The sequence below is a fragment of the Camelus bactrianus genome, chromosome 8 (genome assembly GCF_048773025.1).
Source record: "Camelus bactrianus isolate YW-2024 breed Bactrian camel chromosome 8, ASM4877302v1, whole genome shotgun sequence".
Lineage (NCBI taxonomy): Eukaryota > Metazoa > Chordata > Mammalia > Artiodactyla > Camelidae > Camelus > Camelus bactrianus.
In genome coordinates this window covers 22,658,885-22,679,712 of record NC_133546.1, presented here as the reverse complement: position 1 = coordinate 22,679,712, position 20,828 = coordinate 22,658,885, and the positions used below count along the sequence as shown (strand labels likewise).

General features: G+C 40.7%; 1 protein-coding gene across 2 annotated transcripts; it reads left to right on the top strand.

The window, feature by feature from the left end:
- The first annotated feature begins 1,242 nt into the window (after positions 1-1,242).
- ABRACL (ABRA C-terminal like) lies at positions 1,243-20,075 on the top strand. 2 transcript variants are annotated; one of them, XM_045524594.2, is made up of 7 exons: positions 1,243-1,376; positions 4,649-4,729; positions 6,404-6,476; positions 7,936-8,411; positions 8,944-9,126; positions 13,297-13,363; positions 19,493-20,075. In XM_045524594.2, exons 5-7 carry the CDS (start codon positions 9,040-9,042, stop codon positions 19,675-19,677), a joined length of 339 nt encoding a protein of 112 aa, XP_045380550.1. In that variant the 5' UTR covers positions 1,243-1,376; positions 4,649-4,729; positions 6,404-6,476; positions 7,936-8,411; positions 8,944-9,039; the 3' UTR covers positions 19,678-20,075. The 2 variants fall into 2 exon arrangements, with proteins under 2 accessions (XP_045380550.1, XP_010963946.1); XM_010965644.3 differs by lacking the exon at positions 8,944-9,126 and having other exon boundaries at positions 1,249-1,376.
- The last annotated feature ends 753 nt before the right edge of the window (positions 20,076-20,828 follow it).

Here is a 20,828-nt window from a genome sequence, read left to right as displayed (position 1 = left end):
CCTTGGACTAGAGAGTAGTTTCAGCAAAAAGGTGAATGCAGAAACCATATCATAAGTAGTGAAATAAATAATGGCTGGTGAGGTCTAGAAGCAGCAAACTTAAAGTGTTCTTTGAAGAAATTTGTGGAGAAAAAGAGAAAACCAAGGCTCAAGCAAGCAGCAGGACTGAGGTTAGGAATCGTGAATAAACCAGACAATTTATTAGGATTGTAGCAAGAGAAAAATGCTCCAACAGAGACATGAGAAAAAGGAAATCCTCTTTTGCTACTTCTAGGGACATTTGCATTTGGGGAAGGGACTTTTCCAGCCTTCAAATAAGTTTCATTTTGCCTGGACAGTATATTAAAAGCATTTCAATGAATTGCCTCACTAAAAAAAAATGAGAACTCTGTGTGTGTGTGTGTGTGTGTGTGTGTGTGTGTATCTCCAGATTTCTATCTGCTCTTGAAAAATGGTAAGAGTTAGCAATATTTGGGTCACAGATGTCATTTTTATTATTTGCCTGTCTCTAAAGTCATTTGAATTTGCAATGTCTGTTTTAAAGCAATCTATATTGCAGGCATAAATGAAGGTGGTAGAGCAGCTATTTGAGGGGGAAGAGACTTCCTGAGCATCCCTCAAATCTGGTAATGCTGCTGAGTCCCTACCTTGCCTAGGGATCAGATTACCGTCTGCTCATCTCAGGAAATTGCCCCTACCAGAGAGACCACGAGCGAGGGAGCCTGGGCAGAGACCAGAGCAGACCCTTTGTATTCTGCAGGATAGACTAAAAAGACATCAATGAACTATTGTAGCTGAAAAGCAGCAGAAGTCCCTTGGGATTCCTTGGAGCAACTGCTACCCCATGCTTTCCCTGGCAGCAGGCTTCACAGGCTTGTCCAGTTCTCAACCTCAACTGCACATTAGAATTACTTTGGGATCTTAAAGCACAGATGTCCCAGAGATTATGATTTAATTGGTTTTCATGGGTCCTGGTTGGCAGGTGATTCTAATGTGTAGCCAGGTTAACTCCCACTGTCATGCTTTGTGGCATTAACCCCTTCCACTCCAAGCCTCATGTCACCCACAGACAACAGCTTGAACATTTGGACTAGAAATTACATTTCTGAGTGCCCACCCTGACACCTAACTCCACTGTGATCATCACAGCTGCCTTCCTGGCTGCTCTTTGCACACAGTAGTTAGCCCCTCGTGACTGAGTTCACTGGTCTTGAAATTTTAACTCTCAGTTGGCAATGCTGACCATTTGGCCCAGGCTCAATAAAGGATAATGTAGTCTCTCTTTTACTGGAGCTGCAACAAAGACCCAGGAAAAATAAAGCGGAAGAACTGAAAACCAAATGAAACAAATCTAGAAAAGAGAAGAGTGACATATGGTAAGGTGACCAGTTGCCCTAAATTGACTGGCCAATCACAGATTTTACTGTTTTGATGAATCATTTTGGGGTAAGAATTTAGATTTCTTGTCAGAAAAGTAGGGGACCTAGCTTAGAACAGAGGTGATTTATAAAATTTTTTGGTTGGTGGGTTGGGAATGAGGGAAGAACTGCAAAAACTAAATAGTAGTTATCATCTTATTAAGATTCTTAATAATTTTCCAAATTTTGCTGATTTCTTAAACCACCTGTAACAGCTCTGTCCGATAGAAATTTCTAGGGAAATAGGAATGTTCTGTGCTATCCAACATAGTAGCCATTAAACACTGGTGGCAATTGAGCACTTGAAATGAGGCTACATGACTAAGAATCTGAATTTTTAATGTTATTTCATTTCAAATACTTTAAATGTAAATGAAAATAGCTGTAGGGGTTTAGTAGCTACTTGCTGTACAAGGCTTTATTTTTATCGTACTGTTGTCTACGGTAGACGGATTTTGGGGTGATTCCTCTCCCATGCCTCTTTTGTAGATAAAGAGGAGCCCTATGTATTGGACGTAGCGGACTTACCTGGGGGGTCATAATCAATCCAAACTGGGCCAATTAGACTTTCTTTTTCAAGAATCTGGAACTGAGATACTGAAACCTGCATCTATTTGGTAATGGTGAGCTGAACAAGTAGGGTTGGTGCTAGAGAATGTGCCATGGACTCTCAAAGCCATATGCAACCTGAAGTTATGTTGGGGTAGAGACTAGAACCTTTGCAGTGAAGAGGCGAGGGGGAAGAGAAGGACCCGGAGGAGAAGGGAAAGAGGGAAGAAATCACTTCAAATGAGTGACTGACATAATACCTGAGCTTTGTTAAACTCCATTGTTTCTAATTTGGATGTTAGAGAAGAGGAAAAGAAAGAAAGAAAGAAGGAGGAGGGAGAAACAGAAAAAAGTAAAATAAGAAAAATCTTAATGTAAGTTCTAGAAATAATGGTGCTGCATATTGTCTAATAAGCAAGTTTAGAAGAGCCCTGTCTTCAGTTGACAAAGGTTCTTCACGTGGGAAGTTTGTTCTCTTTGATCACTTTCTGAGAAAGAGACATATAAGTCTCAGCACATAATGGTTTTCAGTAAATATTTGTTGAATGAATGAATGAACAGTGAGAAAATGAGGCACCTTCCCGAGCAGTCATATCAACCCTTTTGTGCAATAGCTTTTTTTTTAACCCCAGCCAAATCATCTTTATTTGTCCTCTGCTTTGGTTTTTAATTATTGTTTATTTGTCTTGTCCTTCCATTTTTTTCTTAAATAATTTTTTAAATTGATATAAATTCACACACCATAAAAGTTGCCATTTTAAAGTGCACAGTTCAGCGGCTTTTACTGTATTCATGTGATTGTATGATCTTCATGACTATCTAGTTCCAGAGTATTTTTCATCATCAAAAAAGATCCCCATACCCATTAGCCCTTTTCTTTCCTCTTTCTAGTCTCTAGCAATCAAGAATCCATCTGCTTTTTGCTGTGGATTTGCCTGCTCTGGACGCACAACTCCTGGGTATAGAACTAGGAGTGAAATGCTAAGTCAAGGAATGTAAAATGTATTTATAACTTTTTGAGGAACTGCTAAACTCTTTTTTACAGAAGCTGTCGCCAGTCATTTGCATTCCCACCGCTAATTCTGAGGGTTGTATTTTCTCTGCATCCTCACTAACACTTATTTCCCGTCTTTAAAAATTATAGCCATCCTACTGGTTGTGAAGTGGTATTTTACTGTGTTTTTAATTTGGATTCCCCTGGTGACAAATAATGTGGAGCTTCTTTTCATGTCCTTATCGGCCATTTGTATTTCTCCTTTGGAGAAATGTCGCCAGTTTTAAATTGGATTATTAGTCTTTTCATGGTTGAGTTGTGAAAGTCTTTATGTTTTCTGGACATGAGATCTTTGTCAGACATGATTTGCAGAAACTGTCTTCATTCTGTGGGTTACTTTTCACTTTCTGGATGGTGTCCTTTAAACCACAGACATTTTTAATTTTGGTAAAACCCAGTTTATCTATTTTTCTATTGGTTGCTTGTGCTTTTGGTGTCATATCTAAGAAAATGTTATTTAATCAAGGTCATGAAGATTTACACTTATGTGTTCTTCTGAGAGTTTTATAGTTTCTGCTCCTACATTTAGGTCTTTGATCCATTTTAAGTTTTTTGGATATAATGTGATGTAGGGATCCAATTAACTTTTCCTTGTGCATATCCAGTGTCCCAGCACCATTGTTAAAAATACCATTCTCTCCCCATTGAATGGCCTTGGCTCTCTTGTCAAAACTCAACTGACCACAGATGAATGGGTTTATTACTGGACTGTCAATCATATTCCATTTTCTATACATCTGTTTTTATGCTAGTACCACTTGCTGTCATTTTGTAGTAAGCTTTGAAATCAGAGAATATGAATGCTCCAACTTTATTTTTCTTTTCCAAGACTGTTTTGGTTATTCTAGATCCCTTTCATTTCCATATGAATTTTAGGATCAATTTGTCAATTTCTGCAGAAAAGGATGTTAGAATTTTGATAGGGATTGCATTGAATCTATAGGTCATTTAGGAGAGTACTGCCACCTTTAAAATATTAACCCTTCCAGTCTATGAATGTAGGGTGTCTTTCCATTTATTTGGATTTTAAAAAATGTTTTCTCTTAGTAATATTTTGTATAAGCGCATGCACCTCTTTAGTTAAACTTATTCCTACGTATTTTATTCTTTTGATCTTATTACAAATAGAATTGGTTTCTTAGTTTCATATTCAGATTGTCTATTGCTAGTACGTAGAAAAATAGAAATATAACTGATTTTTATATATTAATATTATATCCTGCAACCTTGCTGAACTGGCTTATTGGCTCTGTTAGCTTTTTTGTGGTCTCCTTAGCAGACATCCTTGTCTTGTTCCTGATCTTAGGGGAAATGTTTTCAGTCTTTCATCATTGGGTGCGATGTTAGCTGTGAGTTTTTGTATGTGCTTGTTGTCAGGTTGGGGGAATTCCCTTCTATTCCTAATTTTTTAGTGTTTTTAATCATGACAGGGTATTGGATTTTGTCAAATGCTTTTTCTAAGATGATCATATGGATTTTCCCCTTTATTCTATTTTTTATAGTGTATTACATTGATTAATTTCTATTTGCTGAACCAATTTTGCAATCCTTGAATAAATCTCAGTTGCTCATGGTATATAATTCCTTTTTCCCATTGAAAATGTTTTTATTTATCTGTTTCTGCCAGGTACTGTCTTGGTGAGCAAAACAGACATCTGCCATTCCAATTATAGTACTAGCAGTATATTGTAGGATGAACTGAAGCCAGGTGAGTCTGGTGGTAAAGGAACCATTATTTCTTCAGGGAACAGATTTTTTTTTTAATTGAGGCATAGTTGATTTACAATGTTGTGTTAGCTTCTGGTGTACAGTGTAGTGATTCAGTTATATATATGAATATTCTATATGTATGTGAATATATATACATACATATTCTTTTTCACTGAGGGCACAGATTTTACTTTTACTTCTTTATATCACTCAGAGCACTCAAACAGTACTACAAATGGATCAAAAATTAGTGCATAAGATATGTAATAATCATTATTATTGCTATAATCACCAACATTAACATGAGCACAAGGTGATGACAATCTGAACTAGAATACAGATCCAAATGATAAATCTCATTTTAAGGAATAAGATAAAAATTAGAGACTGTTGGCCATAGAGGGTTATTAAATTTCCTAACATTGTTGAATAATCCTTACATTCCTGGAATAAGCCTTGTTTGGTCAAGATCCTCTATTCTTTAATTTTTAAGAAAATGTGTTATTGAAAAAGAACATAGCCACGGGGAGAAAAATATTTATCTTAAATGGCCAGATTGATGAAATTGCAAACTCAAACACCTGTGTAACCAGTACAAATCAAGAAGCAGAATGTTATCAGCACCCAATAAGGCTCCCCTCGTGCCCCATCTCATTTACTACTCCCCTCCTCCACCCAACAAGGATAATGACTACCCTGACTTCTAACACCACTGACTAGTTTTGCCTGCTTTTAAACCTTCATGTAAATGAATAGTAGGCTCATTTCACTCAACACTGCATTTGTGAGATTTAGCCATATCATTCCATGTAGTTGTTGGTTTTTCCTTCTCCTTGGTGGATAATTTCCATTATATGAGTATGTCACAGTTTATTAATCCATTCTAATGTTATTGGGCATTTGAGTAGCTCTACTTTAGAAATATTACAAATAGTGCTGCCATGAATACTCAGTAACTATTTTGTACATGTCTCTATCTACCTTTTCTGTTGGTATATACTCAGGATAGAATTGCTGTCCTAAAGATCCTTTATAAAGATTTTTTTCTATTCATTATAAGGCGGACAGTTATATTTTTAAACAAACCTTTAAATATGTTATTATTCTCCTCAGTCCGGGAACATGTAACTTCTTAAGTAAAAGTATTAGCCTGTATGTCATGCCTTATTTTGGGAATTATCTGTAGCTACACCAACCAGTACAGTAGTCATTAGTCACAGAAAGCTATTGAGCATCTGAAATGTGCTCCAAGTATAAAATACATGATAGCCTTTGAAGATTTAGTACAAAACAAAGAATGTATATCTCAATAATTTTAAAATATTCATTATAAGTCATAGTGATAGTAGTTTAGATATACTAGGTGAAATAAAACATATTAAAATTAATTTCATATTTCTTTTTTTTAATGTGGCTCCTAGAAAATTTTAAATTACAGAACTGGCTCACTATCATATTTCCATTGAATAGTGCTGGTCTATACTATGTAATTAAATAAATGGATAAACATTGTCTTACAATTTTATATGTACATTACTGAAAGTTTTTGACAAAGATCACGCTTTAAGCAACTTTGTACCCTCCAGTACTGGTGCATTGTTGCTGGTGCATGCTTGATAGTTAATAAATACTTCTTAACTGTTCACTAAACTTTATTTTCTGTTTTTTTTAGGTTAAAAATATTCCTAAAAGAACAGGAAAAGATGATGGCAAAAGTGAATGGAAACTGAAAGACTAGGAATTGGGTATGAAAAATATTACTTAGCAAAATTTTGATATTCTTTCATCCAAAACAACATTCTTGAATTATAATTCCTTATAGATTAACATGAAGTTTATGTTATGCTTAGTGCAGCATGTGTATAAATGAAGTATTTTTAGAGTGAGTCCATTTTTATATTAACAGGGGCTTTTACTTGCTTAAAGTAATCTATTTCTTTTCTTCTTTTTCTTTTCTGCCCATTGGCAGAGTACTATGAAACACTAGTTAGTTATAAAGAAGTGGCACACTACAGATTGATTATTCATTTCATTAGATACCATCTGAATGAAAAATTGTGATCACTGCTGCAAGCCAAAGTAGCCACATCCTGCTTAGAGAATTGCTAAATATGATCGTTTTCTTGAATTATAATTTTTGCATTATGTAGCCTTTGAAAGATATAAAATATTACCTCTTAGCTTTCTTTTAGTGAGAAAAAGACCTCAAAAGGACCTTGGAATAACCTTAAGCTTCATGAGAAAGCTTGACGAATCAGATCTTTGTTGAAGAGTAATCTTTTGGTGCTAGGGAACAGAGATTCATTTAAAGTCATACCCAAAGTGATAGGTGTTTACTGTGAAAGGGTAACAACTAAACCACTGTTTGGGAAGTAGCTGGATCCAGTGCAGACCTAGTCACCTGGAGACTCGTATCTTCTAGGGGAGCAAGCCTTTGTTGCGCTTAATGTATCACTGGGTCTCAGCTTCCCTTCGTGTCACTTCTACCACTTCGCCCCCACCCACTTTCTACTTCATCCTTGGTGTTTCCTTACTCCAGTGCTTTGCTCTGTGGAGTCCCACTTTCCCTACTGTTGCCTCAAGCCCTGTCAGCTTCAGCCTTTCTATCCCGTGGCTCATTCTCTGTATTCTCCCCTTTCAATTTCCAAGGGAGAATCTGATTGGCTCACCTAATGACCTGAGTCCCAGTTTGGTGAGGACTATTTGTACCAGGTCACCTCCTAGGGTGATGGCCAGTTTATGGACTCTGTCTCTTGGGTCACATGACTACTCTTAATCCAATCAGCTCCGGGGTGGGGGTGGGGACTTCTGGGGCAGTTATTTGTAAGACCTTTGTCCTAGGAATAATTTGGGTCAGTTCTTTCAGCAGGGCCTCTGTTTCCTTTTTGATGGGACTGCAGGTACAGTAAGCATATCACATGCGCGCGCGAGCGCGCGCACACGCACACACACTGATTAAAACAACAGTGACTGAAATAAAGGATGTATGAATGAAATGATTGAATTATGCGGTTAAATGTACGGAGTAATGAATGACGAGGGGAAGAAATCGATATTGACCCACTGTCAAGAATTAAATTTGTCCAAATAAAGTTTCTTTGCAGTAGGACAAATCGGTTTTCAAAAATGCATTTTCTTTTGCCAATCAGACCATCCTGCTGTCAAGTCTGTAGTTTTCTGAGCGCCCCTGCTTCTCTTTTACAGAATCAACGTCACGTTCCTCCTAAGAGACCTCAGCATTTAGCAGGTTGGGGGCGCCTTATTTCTGACGTTAGGAGTCCCTGGCAGGAAGTCAACGTCCAGGATCAGATGCGGGGGACGGGATCCTAGGCTCCTAGTGGCGCGGAGGAAAGGTGGTGGTAATCGAAGCCCTGGGTGCGTTTTCCTAGAAGCCTCCAGCGCTCCGCCACCTGTCTGGAGTCGGCCCCCTTCTCGGGCGTCTCCTCTCCTGAGTTTCCTCCTCATAGGCTTGTCCCTGGAGTGTGGGCGGCCCCATTCCTGAGCGCTTAAACTCTCACTGCTCCCCCCTCCCGCCCCTTCCTCCTCCTGCACACCAGCCTTTCTCTTTGCCTCAGTCACTTCCTTCCTCAGCCTCTTCCTCCCCAGTGCATTGAAGAAGATAACCAGTCCGGATCGACGCTGCCCTAGTTTTTCCTCGGAAAAGAAAAGAAGCCGGAGAGGTGAGTGATTGCCCTGGGAAGATGTGGCCAGGTATAAAGGATGGACGTGGGTAGCGGGTGGAAGCCAAGCAGCTGGGGGAATGGTGGGCGGCGGGTGGAGAGCCGGGACGCGGAGCCCGCTAAGGCACTTAGAGGTTATAACTAGGACCGGGTTGAGCTGGAGCGGGGAACCGGGTGGGCGCGCCCCCCCGCACCCCACCTCTCCATCAGACTTCCGCACTGGGGTCACGTGACCTTTTGCCGGCGGGGGCGGACAGGGCAGCGAGCTGCGCGGTAAAGATTTTTTTTTTTTCTTTACCACGGAGCGATGTGTCCGCTTTGCACTTGGGGAGCCAGTTCCGCAAGGCTGGTAGGGGACGGGCTAGGGGTGAGGGGATAGGCTCCCCCGTGTCTTCAGGGCAGCGGACTATGCAGCGCCAGAGGCGGGTGCAGATCTCTACGCCCCCGGTTATATGTGCGGGGTGGGTGGTAGTGAGGGGACACTAGCGACTTGGGGAGCCCCGGGCGAGGTCCATTTTCGTCTCCCTGTTAGGGCGCTTCCTTTTGGGGCGCGCCGGGGCGCATCGACCACCGGGGAGCGCGAGCCGGCAGCGCTGGCAACGGACTTGCGGAGACAAAGGCTTCCGGGATGCCGCCCTTCCCGGGGAGGCCGCCCCGGCGCCCGCCGTGCGCCCCGGAGAAGGGGCCGAACCCCGCGCTCCCCAACTCTGCACTGGTACGGGTGGTGACCATGTGGTGGCCTGCTGGGCACTGGGTCTTGGGACCCCTTCCGGGCCACCTACCAAACTTGGTGCAGGGATGACCAAATATGGAGTGTGTGCGCGCCAGCGAGGAGGCAGGAAGGAACCCAGTCATCCTTTGACCTGCATCTGCTGCTGGTCGGGGATTTGCAAAAGAGGGCTGGAAAACAGTGGCCGGCCCTTGTATGGAGAGGTGGCTCCTGATCCCCAGATGGTCCCACTCCAGTAGGCTTATTCCTTCACGTTAGAAAATCTCCAGGTATTGCCTCCAAACTTAAAACAAACAACCCAAATCAACCAACCAGAGAAACAAAAGCTATTAAGAGGGTCCTTAAATATATTCTTATGTGCATATTGATGGTGGAGCATTTCAGCATATGGCCCAATCCTCCCACATTCCACTTCCTTTGTGATTCCCACGCACAATGCCTAACTGGATTCTGTCACAATTAGAGGGCTCGACTAGCATCTGCCATCGCCTTCCCCCGAGCCTCCCATTGAGGGGCTCTTTCCCTTAGACTTGCTCTGCCCGTGGGCTCACCTCATTGTTCTTGATCTTGCTGCCTAACACCCGTCTCAGGCTTCTGTCCTTATAAAATGTCATGGGCCTCCCAAGGATTGTGCAACAATGAGTAGTTTATACTCCTTTGTCCTCATTAAATAAAGAAAGAAACCATGCCAAATTATGTATGAGAGCAATAGTTTCTAAGCCTGTTAATTTCCTACTTGGAAGGGTCTGTGCAGGGAGCTTTTCTTGCTTTGTAAGAGTTCTGCCTTTGTAAGTACTCAGCATGCAATGTTTCACACAAATACAACTTACTGTTATATTTAGTGCAGTTTGCATGATACCCAGCATAGAAAAAGAGAGGGAGAAGCAGAGTGATGCAGTAGAGACAGCATTTAGCTGTAGGAAGCTCCTCTGAGTCAGTTTCATCATCTGGAAAATGGGGGTAGATAATACTTGGCAAGGTCCTTAGGTTTACATGAATTAACACAGGTAAGGAGTCTCAGGTGTAATTAATGACAAAGAAGTTCTGATTGCCTTCCCTTAAAATTGGATGAACACACATCTGCTTAATATGATGTAGGTATTCATACTGCATAATAGTGGGGTTTCCTCTTGGAGTCTCATTATTAAAGGAGAACTGGGTCTGGTGTGTGTGGCGGGTGGTGGGTGGAAGGCATGGAGAACGATGTGAAAGAGACAAATGTTCAGAGTGGGAGGAAATCAAAGAATCTGAGAACTAGAAAGGACTGTAATCCCCTTGAACATTTTCCTTTCTCTTTTGATTTCCAGTGTGGGCTAATTTCTTCATCAACCCTCACAAATCCATACTATTTCTGCAAACTTTATTCATTGTTAGGCTGTTTTAATTGTTAGAGAATTTTTTTCTCATATGACTTCTAAATCTGCCTTTCTGTTCCATTTATCCATCCTATCTGCAACACAAAACAAGACTAGTCATGTAAGTACATAAAAGGAGCTTTAATTAAAAAAAAAAATAGCAGGTGTTCTCTAGGGTAACTTTAAAAGTCAAGATTCTTTAGAATGCAAGTGACAGGAACTTTATCAAACCAGCACAAGCAAAACCAGGAAAGATTGATTGGCTCCTGTAACTGGAAAGTCCAAGGTCATCTACAGGCTTAATCATTGTTATGTGGGTGGATTTTTATTTGTGTTAGCTTTATTCCTGGCAGGCTTTTTTCACGTGGTAGCATTTACATAGGGGCCATAAACTTACAACCCGGTAGGACAATGTTGTTTTACTCGTAGTCCTGGCAGAATTCCTGGGCTGAACCCATTGTTCAGGATGGGGTCACCTAGCGTATGCCTCAAACCAATTATCCTGACTTTGAACCACTCCTGGAATCCAGGGTGAGACTCTATCCAAGATACATGGGTTTAAAGCAGGGAAGAAAAGGCTCTATTCAAACAAGAGTTAGACTTCTGGTGCCAGAAGGCAGAATGGGTCCTGAGCAGGGAAATATGACAGCTGTCCACCGCACTGACATTCACAGGTTTTTTTGTTTTTTGTTTTGTTTGTTTTTTACCATTATTCTCATGCTGTGTCTTTGAGTGTGTCCTCTGGGTGTATTTTAGCTTTTTAGTGCCTCTCTTTAACTGTCTTGAATTAAGTATAATTTTATAAATATAATTTCATCAATATAAGGTTCCTACATTTGGATACTATAATTCTTGTTATTGGATTTGATGTAGATGCATTAACCTAAGAATCTTCTTAAATTATGAGATTTACCCAAAAGTGTAGCAGATGCTGCTTTTAATCATTAATTGATAGAAATCTGAGGTCCCAATCAATATCATTTAAACACAGATGTAATTCTTGTTTTTTAAAGCTACCAAGAATTAGTTACAATCTGTCTGAATGTTTCTTCCAAATCATCACCCCAAAGTAAACCATTCACACTATTCCACACTTTTAGTCCCTTATTTTATTTGTAAAACTTACGATTTCAGGCTGACTGAATTGACGCCTCTTCTGCCCAGCTGCTCATACTTTGTGATCCTCATGTGGCTGTTTTCACTGTAAATTACTGTCTTCCTGTGGAAACATCCTTCTTTCTTTACTTTACTTCTTTGACCCAACAGAGTTGGGGTTCTCTCCTCCACGTCTACCTGCTCTTTCCTATTTCTTGCTGGTATTTCTCTCCTCCCACTTTCTGTGTGTTTGCCAGGCCCCTTTACCTTCCCTGTTCTGTCTCTGAGTGCAATTCCTCCCTCCCAGAGTGCCTCTCTGTTCCTCACTGAAAACAGCAGCTCCATGGTAACAACTCCCACAGGTGTGGGTCCATCCCCTCTCATGCCTCTGCTCATTTTTCAGTCTGCAAACCAATTATTTATTGAATTCCAGCTCTTGGTGCCAGATATGATTCAGCAGTGAGCATAACACTAGAGGAGTTCACTGTCTAGTGGTTAAAGCTGAGAAACTGGTCATTACGATCAAGTGAAATGAAGAGGGTGCACGATGCTGTGGTAACACACATGGGGGTGCTCTCCTACATCAAGGTTTCAGGGAAGGCTTCCTGGAGGAGGTGATGTCTCAGCTGGGACTGGATGTGTGGAAGTTAGTCCCAAGAAAGAGGACTAGCTGGAGCCCAGGTTGAAGAAGAAAGAGTATGTGTAAAGGCTGGAGGTGAGTGAGGGGCATCTGAGGAAAAAAAAGAAGCCCCAGGTAGCTGCCACCTGGAATTCAAGGGGGTAGATTTGAGGTGGCTGGAATGGTGGGCAGAACCCAGCCCATGGAAGACCAGTCAGCCAAGGGAAGTCTCACAGCTCCTGTCAGTCCTGGACTCCTCCTTATCCAAAGATGAACAGTCTTCACCACAAGCCCTCCTTTGCAGTCAGGTTGAAGGGGTGCTGCTGGGGAAAGACACGATGCCCCTGCGTGTGACCCGGAAGTCGTCATGGCACTGACCCGATGGTTTTAAAATTGCCTAGTGGATCCGCCTTCCTCACTAGACTGCAGGTTCCCAGAGCCAGGGGATTGTGTTGGTTTATCTTGGTACCTCCAGCTCCTGGCTTAGGGTTTGCCCAAAGTGTGCTGCGGTTTTTTTGGTTTTGGTTTCGGTTTCAGTTTTGGTTTCTGTGCTTTTGTAAATGCTCTCCCCTGTGCCTGGAACATCCTTCCCCAACTGTCTACCTGCCACTCCTCCTCAGTGACCTCCATGAAACCTTCAGTGGCTTCCTCCTTCTTGCTCCCTTACTGCCTTGGACCCACACTCAAAGAGTGTTTGTCACATTGTTGCTCATTCCAGGCCTTTCTCTGCTTCTGGAAGGTGAGTTCCCTGAGGGCAGGTCCTGTGTCACCTACCTTTGTATTTTTGGCACTTAGCAGAGCATGGGCTTAGAGTTAACAGTGGTGCAAGGAGAATGGCTTTATTCTTCCCAATTGTCTGTGTAGCGTAAGGGTGGGGTCACTCTGAGGGGCAGTTATAAAGACAGGGGAAAAAATGGAAGTACTCTTGAGCCAGGTACATCACGCAAGTATTTTAGGAAGAGGGACTTGGTAAATTAATAGTGACAAATACCACATGAAAAAAAGAAAGGGCCCTTGGATTTGGCAAGATGTGCTTAATGGAATGTAGAGACTGTAATAATCCAGATTTATTTTTTTCTCCCCCAGGCAGCAATGAATGTGGATCACGAGGTTAACCTCTTAGTGGAGGAAATTCATCGTCTAGGTTCAAAGAGTAAGTATTATAACACAGATACAGTATTTCTTCTGAGTTTGCCTTGGGGCAGGTAGGACTGACTGTTTTGGTAAAAGCCTATGAGGGGTCGTCTGGGGCTTCAGAATCCAGTTGTGGCAGCTCTGCCATCAGCCCCAGGCGATAACTGCCCTCAGTCGGGAAGTGATTTCTAGAGACACAGAGCCGCCCTCAGTCAGGAAGAGCCCTTGGGGCATTGTGATTCTGATGCAAAGAATGGTGGAGATTTTCATTATCCTTTGAATGGAAAGAAAATCGCTATGCTTCTTTAATCTGGCTGCATTGAAATCCTGTTCAAATTTCTATTTGTCACGCTATTAAAATTCATTTTTTCTGCTTTACCCTGCCACCATTTTGCAGATTTCCTAATGACTAGGGACTCAGGTTAAAATTGTAATAAATTATCTTCATTTTCTCCAAATTCTTGAGTTTTGTCTAATCAGGTATTTATGTACGTAAAACTAAAAGAACTTATCCTTCAGCTAGGTTTCTTTTAAAGTCAGCTTTTCCCTCAGCAGCATATAAGCAGCTACCATAAAATTGGTGACACGTGAAATTGGTAGTATTAGTGTCCTTCTCCTAAGGTGTAATGAAAGGAACTATTATGCTTGTAGCTGTAGGTATTCAGTACATTTCAGATCAGCCCTGCAAGAGTTTGGGGAGCATTTTGAAAACTGTAAAAGTAATAGACATATTCAGCAACAACTAGGAGTAATAGAACCCAAAGTTTTAAAATTACATCATATGAGTGAAAAACAACTTTAAAAAGTACCTTGTAAGAGTTGTCATTATAGCTTGATTCTTCTTATAGCTCTGTCTACTTATGAATCACAAATCATTTGAAATAATGAGATACTTTGAAAATTCAATTAAACCATTAGTATCAAATGCTCCGTGTTAGTTTTCTATTGCGTATGTAACATTGCTACAGGCTTTGGGACATAAAACAACACGTTTAATATCTTAATGGTTATGTAGGTTAGGAGTCTGTCTTAGTCTGTTTTGCTGCTATAATAAAACACCTTAGACTGAGTGGGTTACAAACAACAAAAATTTATTGCCTATAGTTCTGGAGACTGGAAGTCTGAGATCAGGGTGGTCTCATGGTCAAGTTAGAGTTCTCTTCTGGGTCTTCTTGTATCCTCATGTGGTAAAAAGGACTAGGGATCTCTTTATAGCCTTTTTTTTATCTATCTACCTATCTATCTATCTATCTATCTATCTATCTATCTATCTATCTATCATCTATTACTATGGTTACATTGGCTTATAACATTGTATAAGTTTCATGTGATACCTTCAGCATGCTCACCACCAAAAATTTAGTTTCCACCATCACCATACAGTTGGTCCCCTTTATCCACTTCCCCGTCTCCCCCCGCCCTCCATCCCTCCTATATCAACATGTTTGTTTTGATTTGGTTTGGTTTGTTCTTGTGTTTAGGGGGTTTAATTTGTTTTTGAAATTCCACATCTGAGTGAAATCATATGGTATTTGTCTTTCTCTGACGTATTTCCCTTAGCATAATGTCCTCAAGGTACATCCATGTTGTCACAAACGGCAGGGTTTCGTCCTTCTTTTATGACTGATGAAACCTTGCAGCCTCTTTTATAGGCCATTAATCCTTCTGACTCCTGACTTTACATCCTTACATCCCCACGACTTTAGCACCCCCCGAAGGCCCCACCTGCTGATATCATCACCTTGCAGGATTAGGATGTCACCATATGAATTTTAGAAGAACACAGCCATTCAGACCAGAGCAGAGTCTGATAAAAGTCTTCTGGGCTAAACTCAAGGTGTTGGCAGGGTGTGTGCCTTTCTGGAGGCTGTAGAGAATCTGTTTCCTAGCCTTTGTCTAGCTTTCAGAGGCAGTCTGCATTCCACGTCTCATGGCTCCCTTCCTCCATCCTCAGAGCCAGGAACAGCTGGTTGAGTCCTCGCATTGCATCACTCTGATCACACAAGGGAACGGTCTTTCCTAACCCTGTTCTTCTCCCACCCACTTCACCATATCCACGGGATGGAAGTTTAGTGAGTCTTATTTTCAGTGATGCCCCTATCTGTTCCCCTCATTTCTGTGTTCTCAGTTTCTCCTTGAGCTCTGTGAGGTCATGTCACTCTTGGGAGTAGTACCTATGTTTGTATTGTTAAAGATATTAAAGGTGCCCTTCCAAAGATGTGTAGGATTTTCATCTCTCGTAGACCTTTCTCCATGTCACCTGCATGTTTGTTGGTCAGTCAATTGCATTTAAAAGTCTAACCTCTGTATCCCTAGCACAGTGTTATTCTACTAAGGCAAACTGAACCTGTACTTCAGAAGGAGCAGCTTTATGAACTAGATGACTACAAAGTAATTATCGTAACTTCTGCAAGGATGAAAATATTTTGAACATCGCAGCTTCACCAGGCTTCCTTGACCTTCCTGTTTCCGGTCATGGATGACTTACTGAGTTGGAAACCATCTATGGGGATATATTATCTACTAACAGGTTATGGTTAATATTTACATTGTGTCTAGAATAAGGCTGACTAATCTAAATTATGATTTAGGTTTATCATGTGAAGACTAATCTAAATATGATGTATTAGGTGAAGTTGGAAATTGATGAATTTAATTTCATCTGCTTCTTTTAACATAAAGTTCTTTATAGTCTCTCATTTTTCATTCAGCAGAAAATAATTAAATGAATAAAGATTATCTGGAGATTTAAATTCTTCCATTCAATGAATATTTCTTGAGTGCTGCCTTTGTGCTCAAGTGCTGAAGATGAGAAATTAAATAAATTCCCTCTTAGCCCTGTGGGCCTCTAGGTAGTGAGAAGACATAGTCTGGAAGCATGTGCTGGGAAGTTGTTTAAGAGCATGTGCTCTGGAATCAGGCTCCGGAAGTGAATCCCAGCTCCTCCACATACTTGCTGTGTGACTTGGGGCATATTTCTAAACTTTTCTGTGCCTTGTTTTCCTTATTCATATAACCATAATACTCTATATCAGTGAGTATTGAAGACACTTGTTTTTTCACAGTTTAAAATCTCTAAAATAAGGATGTATTTTATAATGCATGGCATGCTATAGTTGAATTGGCAGTTTAATGGGAACATAAAATAATGGTACTTCTTGCAATCAATTGTGTCTTATCTTTGACAAAATGGTTAAGGGAGTTTTAATGACTGTGAAATGCATTGAACAGTTCTAGGAACATAGCAAGTACTCAATAAATGTTAGCTATTATTACTGTAGTTGGTGGTGAGTGCTTTGATTGATAGATACTCAATTTTATAAGAAAACTATTAACCTATTGAAGGAATCACAGAGGACTTCTTAGAAAAGGTGACACAAGTCCATTTTTGAAGAAAAAAGAATTTAGCTAGAAATGAGGGTCTAGGATGCTGGGCAGATGGCTCCACATGGGCAAAGTTGCCAGGGCAGGTGACTCTTGTCACCTTGGGTAACAGCAAGTCACTCATTTTGTCTGGATCACAGGGGCACAGAAGGGTCTGGCAGGAGACCATGTGAGTGGTAAGTGCAAGGGCCAGCAGACAGAGCATCTTATCTGTGAGGCCATGGACTTCACTTCATTTTGAAGGTGATAGGGAGCCACTGAAAGATTAAAGTAGAAAAATGTCAATTAAGTTTGCATCTTATGAAGTTTCTTCCACATTTTTTATTCTGCACCAGTGTGGAGGATGTATTGCGAGGAAAAATGGAGGAAGGGAGGCGCGGGGTCCACAGAGAGGAGAGGCTGGAGCAACAGAAGATACAAAGAAGGTGGCATCACCTAGACATTTGTCAGATTGAGGAGTGAGTGGGCAGAACTCCAAGATTCCAGCCAGGTTTCAGCCTTTGGTGCCTTTTAAAAACCTAACTTAAATTGACAGTTTACCATAGGCTGGGCATTCTATGAAGGATTTTACCTTTATTTTATCTTTTAATCTTGCCAACAACCTTGAGAGAGGTGTTTTTACCCTTGTTTTATGGACGAAGTAACCATAGCTCCGAGAGCTTGAAGGACCTGCCAGGTTACCAGCAACTTCAATTATTCCTGTAATCAGTGAAAGATTCTCACTGCAGACAGAGGATCCTGCTGCTAGAAGTTTAAAAATCGAAGATAACATCTTTGCTTTCCAGGCCAAGTGTGGTCAAATTCTCTGCTTTCGTTTACAAACTTATTTCCTCCCTCTCCTCTTCCAGAGTTAATTTGAGGTGAGTGCGTTAGTCTCTCTAGTTTGTTCCCCTGGACACTTACTTGTCTCACCTGTGCCTGTGGCTGGGCACATTCCCCCATTTGTCTCACCTGTAGTTGAACCAATGATCACAGATCAAGTGCTCAGCGTGTGCCGGGCACTGTGCTGTGTGCTTTAGAAGTGGGTCCCCAGCCACACTGTGTGGGATGTATGAGGATCCCCATTTTACAGATGAGGACACTGAGGCTTAGGGAGCTTAAGCAAGTTCCCAAGGCCAAACAACTAGCAGATGGGCAAGCTTTCAACTGAGGACTGTCAGGTTTTCAAAAGAAGCCTTGTGTGATACTCCTTTTGAAGCCCCAAACAGGCACCACCTCCTTCATGAAGTCCTCCCTTACCATTCTAGCCCGAAGTCATCTTGCTCTTGACGTCCAATCACCTACTGCTTTGTACCGTTGCTTTAATTGTAAGTTTCTTGTTTCCTCGTGGGAACTGAAGCCATTTCTTTGATAGCTAGAAAGTGATTCTGTACTTCCTTCTCTCTGCCTCTAGTGCCCAGCACAGCGCTGCTCTCACAGTAGGAGTTTACTAAGCCTCCCCTTGGAAGTTCTAGCAGGGAAGTGCAGGAACTCAGGAGCCCTTCTCACTGTGATGGCCGTCTTCTTGACAAGGGGCGCAGCTTTGGGAGGGAAGAACTTGGAGCAGCAGTAGGAAGGGGTCAGGTGTTCAGCCAGGTAGATCTAAGCAGTCAGTCCACAGTGGGGAGGTGTCCTAGATTACCCTTATCTTCGAGATTTCAGTTGATTGACTTTTAACCAGAGATCCACCTTTTGTTTACCTTAAAAAAAAAAAAGACTATTATTTTTTAAAGAGCAGTTTTAGATTTACAATAAAACTGAGAGGAAGGCACAGAGATTTCCCATATACCCCCTACCTCTTCACCTACACAGTCTCCCCTATTGTCAACATCACCCACCAGAGTGGTGCCTTTGTTACAATTGACGACCCTACACTGACACATTATTATCACCCTGAGGCCATCGTTTACATTAACATTTCACTCTTGGTGGTGTACCTCCTGTGGGTTTGGACTAATGTGTAATGACATGTCTCCATCATTTTATAGTGTCATACAGAATATCTTCATCACTTTAAAAATTCTTTGTGCTCTGCCTGTTCATTTTCCCCCAATCCTAATCACTGAAAACCACTGATCTTTTCTCTTAGTTTTCTTTTTCCATAGTTTTGCCTATTCTAGAATATCCCGTAGTTGGAATCATACAGTGCATAGTTTTTTCAGATTGCTTTCTTTCACTTAGTAATACGTATTTAAGGTTCCTCCATGTCTTTTCATGGCTTAATAGCTCATTTCTTTTTAGTGTTTGCCTTAATTTTTAACATCTATATTAAAACCGGCCCTCAAACTAGATACTCTTGGCATCCTTGTAAATACAGATTTCTTAATTTTTAAGGTTACCACTCCCATCCTGGTGTTCTGAGCATGTTCAGAACACAGAGAAACACTGCTCCTGACCTGGGGTTTCTCTTGTGTTTATTATTTTTATTGATTCAACAACTTACATAGCAATTAGAAAATTGAACTTTAGACAGAGGAATTGTCCACTGTAGAGATACTATATTGGTTCTTTTCTACTTTTTGTCTAGATGATACTAAGGCTAGGAGACACAACACACTGCTTTTATTCTATCACTTTTTGAATCTGGCAAGACGCTGCATTGAATTTTTGACTATAAACTGTTAAATTGTAATCTTGGTTAACCTATAATTAGAAGTTTATTGTAAAATGACTATTACCCAATAAAAAATGTTAAAAAATGTTTATTAAAGATTATGTCTATCTGCTGTACATGGCAGCAAGAAACAGACTTTGCATTGGCTAACGTTGTGTTTTCTCAAATTAGATGCTGATGGAAAACTAAGTGTGAAATTTGGGGTCCTCTTCCAAGATGACAAATGTGCCAACCTCTTTGAAGCATTGGTAGGAACCCTCAAAGCTGCAAAACGAAGGAAGATTATTATGTACCCAGGAGAGCTGCTTTTGCAAGGTGTTCATGATGATGTTGACATTGTATTGCTGCAAGATTAATGTGGTTTGCATAGCTTTGTTTATTATTTTTGTGTGTGTGTTTCTGATAAACTGGAATGTTAAGTCAAAGGACAAACATTTGAGCATACTTAATGTATTTTTATAGAACTTTGTAAACAAACAGGGACTCATATTTTACAAGTCTGTCCTTTTTTATATCTTGAGAGCAAATTTATGTATTACACTGTAAAATAAACAAAACCCATTATTTTTCTCAGGAATCTGGTTGGAAAATGTAGGCAGTGAGGCTTTTTTGGTTGGGGTGAGATTGTTTCATAAATCATTCTTAGACAGTTTCTACAGATATTTGACATTCTGTGAAATCAAGAAGCAAACTTGAAAGACCAGCTCCCACAAGGAATATTATAATCTTTATGTAATAAAAACATGTAACTCTCCTCAAGTTGCCTTATTACCTTATTTTGTCATTTAAGAGTTTTGTGCCTCTTAAAATCCATTTTTTGCATTAAGATTAGGTAACTGCAGAAAAAGTTACCTTAATTTGAAGAAAAATTCTCTTAAGAACCATAGAACTTAAAAAGTAGGGGTGGTTAGTGTTATGATTGTGCCCTATTAAAAAATATTTGATTTTGATGCCTGCGATGTGCTTACTGCTAGGTGAGGGGACATGACAAAAAAAAGGTAACCTAAAAACTTTACTTTCTAAATGACCGACCTGAAACAATACAGGATTATCTATGATTACATGTTGCAGCTTGTAGTATAGAATTGAAAACGATACAGAAGCTTAAGGAAGGTAAAACCAGTGAAAGATATGATGGTTGGAAAAGGTATAGAGGAGGCAGAATTTGCCAGATTGGAGCTGATTAAGTCCAGAGGGAAAAAGAGGGATTGGGTGAGGGTGATGACTCAAGGCAAGGCAGAAGGACGTGAATTAGCAGAGAATGATCTTGTGAAAGGTAAGGTGTCAAGCTGACCGGAATGTTGGGGAGAGAGGTGATTCAGCCTGTCTAATGAAGGTGGAACCTGGGAAACCAGGGAGAGGAGTCTGAACAAAAATTGGAGCAAGGACGTTCCATGATGAAGGTGATGTTCAGTAAAGGTAGCTCTGCCACTGGTAACTAAGGTGGATTGTAGAGAGTACATGTAGTCAGACAAGCCAGCTGAAACAGTGGTCAAGAATATCATGG

Coding starts and splice junctions, on each gene's coding strand:
- ABRACL (XM_045524594.2), top strand. CDS start 9,040: ATGCCGCCCTTCCCGGGGAGGCCGCCCCGGCGCCCGCCGTGCGCCCCG. Junction 9,127..13,296: donor CGCTCCCCAACTCTGCACTG/GTACGGGTGGTG, acceptor TTTCTCCCCCAG/GCAGCAATGAATGTGGATCA. Junction 13,364..19,492: donor TCATCGTCTAGGTTCAAAGA/GTAAGTATTATA, acceptor TTCTCAAATTAG/ATGCTGATGGAAAACTAAGT.